Here is a 10,345-nt window from a genome sequence, read left to right as displayed (position 1 = left end):
GGGACGGCCCTCCCATAACATGTTATGGGTGTTATGGCTGTTATGGGCCCGCTGCTATGCCCAGAGAGCCATAACACCATAAATAACTGTGAGTGGGGACAACACCGCCGGCCGGGATGGAAGGTTCCTTGCCATGCGCCCTGCTTTCCATATCGTCAATCATTCTGTCTCTTCAAATTACAAGTACGGGCTTCTTCTTGAGCGCCTTCTCGTTCCACTCCTTTCTCCGCTCTCACATACACACTCTCCATACACTGGAGAGAGAGAGTCCCCCTTCTCCCAGTAAGCTAAAAGTAACGTACACTTGACTGGAGTGTGGAGACTGGACACGTACACACGTGCGTCACGCGTGCCCGCAAACAAACCAAAATCGCTCCACGAACAGGTTCAGGCCGCACATACACGCGGGCAGCCTTGGTCAACCGCCCGCGTATAGCGCCGCGTTCCGGGGGGGCCTCTGCGCTAACCGCTAAGCGCTATCTTCTCTCGGTCGTCTCCTCGAGGGACGACTCGAGCTGCTGAGAGGGTGAGAGAGAACCGAGCAAGACCAGGGCGCGGACTCGCCCGCACCTGCGCCACCTCCCGGCTCTCCGCCTCACGTCTACACACACACTACACTCTCCCAGTACTCAAAAACTCACTCTCACGTCTCACTCTCAGTCTCAGATACGTCAGACTGACAGTCAGGTCAGAGAGACGTCAGAGATCAGAGTGTGGGGAGAACCTTGTACCTTCGCGCGGTACGGGGTGTGGACCCTGAGTTGACCAGGGGTTGTGCGCTGGGCCCTCCTGCTCGGCTCCAGCCAGTAGACAAGTCTTGTCATCAACAGAGTAGAAGGATCTGACCTCGGGGACGATGTGACCAAGCGCTGGTAGCGTGGTTTAACCTCACACCCATGGTCTCACAGTGTGCCGGCAGTCGCCGAGCAGTGACCAGTGCGGTCGCTCACACAAGCCGCAGCACAAGTGACTGAGGGCCAGTGAGGGCGAGCCCATCGCTGTCACAGCTGTGGCAGCCGCACAGTAGGCTGTGTCAACTGTGCAGAGTGTGTGAGCAGCAGAGGAGCTGCTCTCCAGGCTTCTGTCGCAAAGAGCTGCATGCCACCGAAAGCGCTGTCGAGGTTCGCCGAGCGCGGCGAAATCCGGGGACACCGTCACCGACGAGTGCGTTGGAGTATTCACTCCGGACAAAGACGGCGACACGCACACGAGCCGCGGCCGTGTCGCCGTCCTAGCGGCGAGGCGCGGGACCGTCTGTGGCGAAGTGGGTCGCGTCCCCGGATTTCCTGAACTCACGGTCCGCTCCCTCTACGCTACCTCTACGGCTCTATACGTGCACGGTTTTGCGAGTGTCTCCTCGCGACGAGGAAAGAGAAGAAACCACACAAGGACACTACGTAACAAGGTACACAAGCTCACTCGCTCAAGTACACTTCTCTGTGGAGAGACTTCTTAACACTTAAGTAAAAACCCAGGGTGGGTGTTCAATACTTGGTGTACGTCAGGAAGAGGGCCTTCTCCTCCCGCCGCAGCCAGCGCAGTAGCTGGCTGCACGCTGCGGCCGCGGCCGGAAGCTGTATCAGCGGCCAGAGCGCCACGTAGAGCTCAAAGCCGGCGCCGCGCCACGCGACGACGAGCTCCGAGTCGGAGGCCGCAAAGTACTCGTGCGCCGGGCCGTCCCTGCCCTTGGCGTGCGTGCGGGCCTGCGCGCGCTGGTAACGGCGGAGGAGCCGCTCGAGTGCGGCCGGCTCGGCGTACGGGCTGCCGGCCGGGAGGAGCGGCGAGATGGACTGGCCGAGGGAGGTGGCCGTGTAGGCGTAGTGCAGCAGCTCGGGCACGCCGGCCGCCTCGAGCGGCGGCGAGGGCGCGGCGAGGGCGGCGGCGAGCGCGGAGGCGGCGGGTGGCGCGAGGGCGGCGAGCGAGGCGGCAAAGGCGTCGCGGTGCGCGGCGAGGGGAGCGAAGGCGTCGCGGTCGGGCGAGAGGAGGACGAGGCGGAGGTGCTGGCCGACGGTCGAGACGTGCGCGTGCAAGAAGCCGCGCTCATTGAAGTGCGGCAAGCAAAGCGGCAGCCAGGACTGCGACTGGTCGTCGGCAAACTGCCGGCCGCCCCTCCCCTCGCCGCCGCCGCCCTCGCCGCCTCTCCCCTCGCCGCCGCCCTCGCCGCCCTCGGCCGCCTCGGAGATCGCGTTGAGGAGGAGGAGCAGGTCCGATGCGCCGAGCGCCGCGCGCTGGCCGCGCAGCGCCGTGAGGAGCCGCCCGTGGCCGAGCAGCACGGCGAAGAGGAGCGGCGCCGGCCGGTTCCGCCGCAGCCTTCGCGTGAGCTCGCCGCGCAGCGCCGGCGGTGCTCGCATCGCGGGCGGCGCCTGCAGCAGCAGCGAGGGAGAGGAGGTGGCGCCGCGCAGCATCCTCTGCAGAGCGCGGTCGGTGCCGCCGAGGAGCGAGCGCAGGTCGAAGCCGGCGTTGCGCGCGAACACCTCCTCCACCTTTGAGGTGAGGACAGAGAGGAGCTGCGCGTGCAGTGCGGCCAGCTGGCGGGAGAGGTAGGGCACCGTGTCGCCGCACGAGGAGGAGGCGACGAGATAGAGCGGCCCACGCACGAGAAAGGCGAGCGAGGTCGCGCCCGCACGCACGTGCCGGATCTCGTCGCCGCCGCGCTGCACAAAGGACACGATTGCGGCGACAAGCGCGGCAAGATCGGCGACGGACGTCTCGTCGCCGTGCTGCAGCGAAAAGATGGGCTTGCCCGCCGAGGAGAGGACGAGGAGATGCCTGCCGCCGCGAACTTGGGACGAGCACAGCGAATCGCTGTGCGAGTCCGCTTGCGCTTGGTCAGACATTTATGGTAGAGCTGCGGTCACTAGTCCGATGCCGCCAGCCAGTCTGCCACCGACTCAAGACGCACACGCCTCCATCCACACCGCTCACTCAGAACACCGCAGACTTGCAAACGAGGTTGCCTGCTGGGACCTCTGTTTACTTTACGGCCCTTTCCCTGCGAACGCGCACCCCCAGGGCTAGGGCTCTCTTGCCCGCAACCCGATGCCAATCATCCGGCCCGCTGGGTGCGCTTCTGAGCTCCCCGGCCCTGGATGTGCGGTTAATGACTGCACTCCAAGTGCTCCAAGTGGGGTCGCCTCGTGAATAAACGAGTATAAACAGCGGTGTGCAAAATGCCAAGTGCGCGCGCCGCGCAGGCGAAGAGAAATCTTGACGAGCTCTCTGGGGGGCGCGAGGGCCCTAGGGGGTATCCGTGCGGGGGGGCGATGGGGTCCCATGGCCCGCCGCAGGCGCCGATTTTTTCGATTTTTCCCTCTTCTTTTTTGCGCATTTTTACTTGTTTTCATGGGAATCCGGCGTACTTGCGGCCATGCTATCACGCCTTGCGACAGCCTGTCGGCGCTGCTGACCGTGCCATGATGCACAACTGACCGCCTGCATAGCTCGCGGCCTTAGTATCAAGCATTCAGTGACGACCTGATCGTACGGCCAGTAGGAAGGTGTCCTTCCAGCTGCGTGCACGCTTCTGACGCAATGCGCGTCGCCTCGGATTGGCTGTTGGCACTCTCGAGGCTATGCCTACGCAGCCTCGCGCGCATGGGCAGTCAAGAGGGACCACGCACCTTCTCAGGACAGCGCCGGTGCCTCTCTCTTGGACCGGCAAACGTGGTGGTCTCGTGTCACCGATGTGGGACCAGTGCGGCATCGTGCCATCGACAGCTCTGAACTGCGCCTCACCACTGACCGGGAAGGCCGCCAAGTGGGCCAGCACAGGTCGCACATTGTGGCAGCAGTCAGCAGTGCATGTCTGATAGCTAGAGCAGCAGCGTCAGGGTCGCAGGGTCGGATCGTGTCAAGCCTCTCGCCCGGCCGGCCGCGTGCAGACGTCGGCCTGTCTGCTGTTTGGAGTGATCTGTCGGCGGTCAGTACGACCGATCAGGTCGGAGTTTTCTGATGGTTGGAGGGTCTATCTGTATGTACTCCTCGAGATCTCTCCAAATCTGCCCTCTGATTAACCTAGCTTAATCGGGAAGTTGGTGCTAACGGAGACTAACGGAGCCGGGGCCCCGTTTCCGCACTGCTGCGCGGCGCACGGTGCCTCCGGGGGCCCCCGCGCCCCCGCCCCCAGAGGACGAGCTGGGAGCTCCCGTTCACACTCGTCTCTGGCCTTTTCTCGGAGCCGCGCCTGCGGCGCGCCGTGGTTTCTTAGATTTTTGCAGAAATCGCTCGGCGTGGTTTCTTAATCTATGCGACACGCGCTTTGGCTAGTTCCATTTCACTCTGACACGCTAATCTTGAAAACGTCGAACGGAGCTCCGTGTTGCTCCCAGCGCCCTCCCCCGCGCTCCCTGCGGCCATGGCCGATGATACTAGTATGAGAGGTCATCTGGCTACCGCGAGCGCGACTCAACTCGCCGACGTCGTCCGATGATTGTGCCTCAAAGTCAGCCTCCGGAGGCTATCGTGGGGTCGAGCCGGCAGTAGCCGTGACATGTGGTTCCACCACCCCTCGTATGCTTTGCCTCTGACCGCCACCGTTCCCAGGCTGCCAAATGGGATGGAAAGGAAGGCTCGGCGAGCGTATAGAAGCGTGCTCGACCTCGTCGTGGCAACCTGCACGGCAGCGCTGGTAGGCGCGATGAGCGTCGTGCCACCTGACCCGAGACGGGTCGCACGCGTCGTACCGAGCGCGTCGAGACCGTGTCCTGATGTGATCTGCACGGGTGAGTCACGTCGGCGTCAAAGGAGCGACGTGCGACCTGTCAGAGCTTGATCTCCGATCTCAGCGGCGTCGAGTCGTCTCCGGCGCGCGACAAAGGTACATCCCCAGGACGCGCAGAGGCAGCTGCGATCCAGCGGAGTGGACGGTAACGCACCGCGCCACCTGCTGTGCGTTACCGTCCACTCGGCGGGGTCGCAGCTGCCTCTGGAAGGCACCCAGATGTACCTTTGTCGCGCAAATGGTCAAATCAAGGTTTTGTAACGCGAGCTGTGCCACAGTGAAATGGAACTAGCCTTTCTTATATTATAAAAAAAAAATTGCTAGCTCAAAAAACCGGCACACCAATCTCCCTTCCTCTCTCGATCCTCTCTTGGAGCTCCAGAGTCCACACCCCCCTGCCCCGGGATCGCGTACAAGCTATGGCTACCGTAGGCCACACTAGCGTCGCTGGGGGTTCCCTGCCCTAGATGGGAAGCTGGCCGCTGATCCGAAGACCGACTGCACCAGGGCGCCTAGATATACTCGAGGTGAGCGAGGGTGAAGTTACGCCTTAAATGCCGGCCTCTCTACTGTGGACCTTACTCCGAGCTCGTTGGCTCCTCCTATTCCCCCACCCCCCCTCCCCCCCCACTCTCTCCGAGCAAGGGCGTGCGCTACGTCCCCAAGGGGGGGGGGACGTGGGGGGGAGGTGTGGCGCTTAAGTTGTGGCGTTTGAGTTGTTGTGGGGCACCCAAACGGTTTCGGTTTTCCTCCTTGGTGCCCCGAGTAGAGCGCGATCTCCCCTGGAGTCTGTCGCGCCCGTTCTGTCTAAGCTCGAGGTTCAACCTTCCAGTTGATCCTTATCGGACTGGTGAGGTCTGCCTAGCCGTCGTAGTGTAGTGCCTGGGGTGCGTCTGCGTCGGTGCTACACACACTCGGCAGGACGCTGCTCTAGGTCGGTGCTGCTGGTCGTCGCTGTTTGTCAAGGTGATAAATCGTTTCTCTTTTGTGTCAACAAAATGACTCTCACAGTGACTTCTTTGTGTGGCCAAAAACATGTCCGAGATAAACCCGAACCCGGGCCTTTAGACAGAATGTTGGTCCCCGAACCACTAGACCATGAGCCTTACTTTGCTATCTCGCAATACATTTTCTTCAGCTTTTCTAGTATGATCTCGCCGTGGCAGCGGCGCGGGGCGCAAGCGCAGACCAGTCCTATGGCTTGGCCCTGGATCATGTGAGTAAGCATCTTGGAGAGTGTCTCTTGTCTCTTGTCCGGCGTGACTAGTGCCGATGATGCATGGACTAGGAGTGGCGGATTGTGGTCTGCTGCTACTGCCGCTGGTGCGCGTCGGCCTTCCAGCACCTGTCCGAATCCTTCGACCACGAGGTCTCTCTCGCTCTCCCCTCTCATCACAAAGGGGTTGCCTAGTGGAGACGGTCGCTGGATGTTAAACGGGATTAGGTGGCTCGGAAGAGGGTGGCGCTTGTGTAGCAGCATCACTAGGCCCTATGCGTTGTCGGCGGAGGTGGAGCCGCGGCGCTTCGCGTAGGCCTTTTCCGCTTCCTCCCGCTCTCGCTTCCGCTTCTCTCGCGCTTCGACGAGGCGGTTGCGCAGGGCTGCCGTCTCCTCCGCGGACTTGTTTGCGGTCGAGGGGCCGGGTGGGGGGCCGCTGAGCGAGCGGCAGTCGCACCAAACTCGGCTCAAGTCCCCCACCAGCCCTTGTTGCTGCAGCTGCGTGATGTGGTGCGCGACGACGCCGTTGAACCTCGCGAATGGAGGCAGCTTGAGGCACCTATATTCCGGAGTGGTTTTCTTTTTCTGTGATTTCTTTTGTGCGGTCTGCTGCGACTCGTGCTTGGAGCAGAAGATGGACTCGCGGCGGGAGAAGAGGTCAAACTGCCAGGAGCGGCCGTCCTTGTCCGCCACGTGGATGCGGCCGTCCGCCTTGGTGATCGCGGGGAGGCCCTTGGGGTTGTGGATGAGGACGTCGTGCAGGGCGTCGAATTGGACCTGTTTGCAGTTTGGTGGATTGGTGGAGCAGTCAAGGGCGGGAGGAAGGGTGGGGAAGAAGGGGGGTCTGTGCCTTGGTGTGGCACCCGAACAGCTTGGTGCCCGGGGCCGCGCCGTCGAGGCCTTTCGAGTACGGCATCATGATGCGGCCCGAGGCGAAGCAGACTTCCTGAATCGCGGTCACGAGAGGGCGCGCCCAGACGTGCATGGGGACGTCGGGCGGGGGGGGCGGCGTGGGTGTGAAGCCCAGGAGCGTGTTGCTCGCCGCCGAGTGGCTCTCGTCGTGCTGCCACGCCATCGCGGGCTTGCCTCGGATGCCGGAAATGGGCTCGATGCGGATGGCCGCGCCGGAGGTCGTCTGGCAGTCCGCGCGCGGCTTGATCATGCAGATGGGATGCTGCATCGGGGGGGGGGGAAGGGGGGATTCTGTCTTTGGTCGGTAGGGAAGAGTTGTGGGTGGGCCGCTATAGGGCCTTCGACTCGTCGTCCCGCTTGACCGTGATGTCAACATAGAAGCTCATCGCAGTGATGTTGAACGAGAATCCCTCGAAGGCCTTTTGGACCGCCTTCCGGACATCGATCTCGAGGGTCGTCCCCCGCGGCGCCTGGAAGAGGTTGCGCATGGTGCGCGTCATCTCGGCCTCGTCCACAGACTCGGCGAGGAGGGTCGACTGCGGCATAATCTCGACGCGGAAGTGGACCTTGTTCTTGTCCTTGGATTTGGTGACCTCCTTGGTCTTCTCCTTTAGCGCCATGGTGAGGTCGACCACATTCATCGTGATCTTGGCGCCGGGGGGTATGTTGCACCGGTCGCCTGTGAGGGTCGTAGGACGGAGGGGGGGGGGGGGGGGGTGAGGGATATTTCTTTATTTGGGCAGGGGAGGGGTTTCTTTTCCGCACCGTCGAGGTAGGTGGCGACGAAGCCGTCGCTGATGGGCAGTGGGATGCCCGGCGACGCAAAGCGGGTCAGCATCGCGTCGAAGTCGACCATTTCGTCCGAGCTTGAGAGGTAGTAGGTGTTGCGGTTTTGGTGCAAGTTGAATTTTGCCCCCTCGTACTCCATGTCGAGCGTCATGCACTCCACAACGGTCCCCACGTGGGTGTTGTTCATGTGGGTCGTCTCGATCATCAGCGCCTTTTCCACGTACGGGAGGGACTCGCCCATCGCAGCCTGCATTCCCTATGGCAGAAATTCGCGGCTATATGAGCAGCTGTAGAGGTGGTTGTGCATGAGTTGGGTTCTATCGGTTCGAGGGGCTCTTGTTTTGTGGGGAGTCTCGGGTTCGGGTTGTGGGTGTCCTTCGCGGAGCGAACGCGTAGCGCGCGAGCGCACGCGCGTGCGTGTGCGGAGCGCGTGCCGTGCAGCAAGCGAGCGAGCGCAGCGCAGCGTCAGCGTCAGCGTCAGCTTCTGCGCTGCGCTGCGTCGCGAGTGCGCGCGTCGGATTTTGTGCTATGCTCTGTTGCGTGTGGTTGGTGGGCGCGTGTTCGCTCGTTTTGGCGCTGTTCTGAGTGCAGGTTTGGTCTCTGTGAGTGGCTGTGTATCAGTGTTTTGTCGACGCTTGTTGGGGCAGGCCGAGGGAGTGGCGGCGCGCGCCATAAAGGTGCCTGCCGGTTGAGGCGGTGGTGCCGGTTCGATCCGCACGCGCTTGCTCGGGGACTCGCTCCGGGAGTCGCTCATCGGCTGGTGGTTTAGGGCGACTAGACTTCGCACTGGCGCCGGAGGCCCCAGATATGAAGAAAAGTGCGCCCGTGATCTCGAGCGTCCAGGAAGTAAGCATGCGTGAGGGGTCAAAGGCGTGTTCAGTAAAATTCAATACAAGCGACAGAGCGCAGCCGCAGGACCGCCAGGAGCGACTACACCACAACCCCCAGAGACGTAGTCGTAGAGTACAACTCCACTATATCTCTCGGCGAGTCAGAGGGATCGCGACGAGTCCCCGCGCAAAATGCGCATCTCCGATATCGCAGCCTCCCGAGCACAGCGTCATGACCCCTCCCCCCCCGCCAATCTCTATCCGCCCGGCCGCTCCGCCGCCGCCCACTGCTCTGAGGCTGCACCATGCATGGCCTGCAGCGCTGTCTGCGCCGCCCGCCGCGTTGCCTGAGGATCGCTGTCCTGGCCGGCCTCGTCGTCGGTGCCCTCGCCGCCGTCTGTGAGCATCTCCTCGTCCTCCAGCGCAGCCAGCCGGTGCCTCGCCTCCCCGCCGCCCGCCGCCTCCGCCTGCAGAGAGAGTCCGGCGCTAGCGGTTCGGGCGAGCGCAGCGAGAGCTGAGGAGGGGAGAATGGATGCCTCTCGCTTGCGAAGATCCCTCTCCTTGAGGATCCGGTTCATCTCGAGGATGAACTTGCCCTCCTGTGCGGGGGAGGGGCGGGCGGGGTGCGGTGAGGGAGCCAGCGGCCGCGGCCGCGGCGCCCGCGGCTCCGTTGCACGCCTTGTACTTTTGTTGCTCCTCGTAGGCCTCGACGTACTTCCACCCGAGCCGCGTGTCGCAGCCGTTGCAATAAATGTCCGCCACCACGTGCAACCCGGTCAGAAGGAGCCGCTGCGGGCCGGGCCGAGGAGCAGTGGGCAGAGTGGGCGGAGTGTGGCAGTGGCAGCGGGGCGCGTTAGGGTCAAGCATCGGCGTGGCCGTGCGGAGAGAGGGCGCGAGAGGCCCGAGGCCTGGCGCCGCGAGGAGGGCGGCGAAGGGGCGGCGGCGCAGCTACGCGCACCTTCTCCGGCGGACCGTCGTTCACATTGATCACGTCTCCAAAGAGCCAGGCGTCGCCATGCCGGCCGCGGAACTGGCGGGAGACCACCTGGTCGTGAGCTGCCAGGTGCGTCGCACACAAGGCGCAGCAGTGTACGCTCTCCGCCTCGATGTAGCGCAGAAAGAGGCGGCCCATTCCGCCAGCTGCCCGCCCGCAGCGTAGCGGCCGCCCTCGAAGCTCCGCGCCTCGCCCCGCCGCCCGTTCAGCACGGCAGCCCGAATCGTGAAAAAGAATTTACCGTTAGAGTGAAGAAGAGGAAGGACCGGTGGGCCCTGATGTGACTATGGAGCACTTGGAGAGTCGTTGCTCGGGCTTGGACTGGGGCTTGGACTGCGACCGCGCGGTTTTCTTCTGAGTACCCTTATGGTGAGTGTGCCTGTCCGCGCCAGTCCGCGCCCTTGTCGTGCCAGTGTGCTGTGATCAGCTGGTGCCACATCCGTAAAATTGAAGCCAAGAACGTCCGCCAAATCCGTGCTAGGGAAAGCTGATCGAGCCCAGCGTGCCCGCGGCCGCCTCCCGCGCAGCACCGCCGCTGGGGACGACACGCTGCGGAATCGGATCGAGCCCATGCACGGGGCAAAGAAGGACGCTGCAGAAGCGGTTGGAGAGGCAGCCGGCGTCTGCCGTCACAATGAGTCCCAGCGCTGATTGGACATGCGCGTCGGCTCGCCCGAGGACACTGCTGTCGCGACCCTCCCGTCGTGCCGCAGCCTCCGACGAGCTCTGCAACCGAGGAGAGTGAGGGTGCGCCTCCCCTCACTGCTGGCCTGGCTGCGCACCGCCCCACAAAGCACCCCCTCGAGCTTTTCAACAAGTACAAGTAGAAGGGCGACCTTCTCCAAGTCGTCAACGCGCCCGGCGGCTCCGGCAAGACTTTAGCC

The 10,345-nt window shown here is 63.2% G+C and overlaps 2 protein-coding genes across 2 annotated transcripts; both read right to left on the bottom strand.

The window, feature by feature from the left end:
• Positions 1-1,484: 1,484 nt before the first annotated feature.
• EMIHUDRAFT_117691 (hypothetical protein) lies at positions 1,485-2,837 on the bottom strand (the record flags this gene model as incomplete). The annotated part of the gene is made up of 1 exon (XM_005772608.1): positions 1,485-2,837. The coding sequence occupies one exon, from the start codon at positions 2,835-2,837 to the stop codon at positions 1,485-1,487; it is 1,353 nt and encodes a 450-aa protein (XP_005772665.1).
• A 6,308-nt stretch (positions 2,838-9,145) lies between these two features.
• EMIHUDRAFT_47245 (hypothetical protein) lies at positions 9,146-9,599 on the bottom strand (the record flags this gene model as incomplete). The annotated part of the gene is made up of 2 exons (XM_005772607.1): positions 9,146-9,256; positions 9,426-9,599. Coding segments are annotated over 2 exons (285 nt in total), but the record flags the coding sequence as incomplete, so codon positions are not given.
• Positions 9,600-10,345: the final 746 nt, after the last annotated feature.

This window comes from Emiliania huxleyi, assembly GCF_000372725.1.
Source record: "Emiliania huxleyi CCMP1516 unplaced genomic scaffold EMIHUscaffold_355, whole genome shotgun sequence".
Lineage (NCBI taxonomy): Eukaryota > Haptophyta > Isochrysidales > Noelaerhabdaceae > Emiliania > Emiliania huxleyi.
The sequence above is the reverse complement of the archived record's forward strand: the minus strand, read 5'-3'. Positions and strand labels throughout refer to the sequence as shown.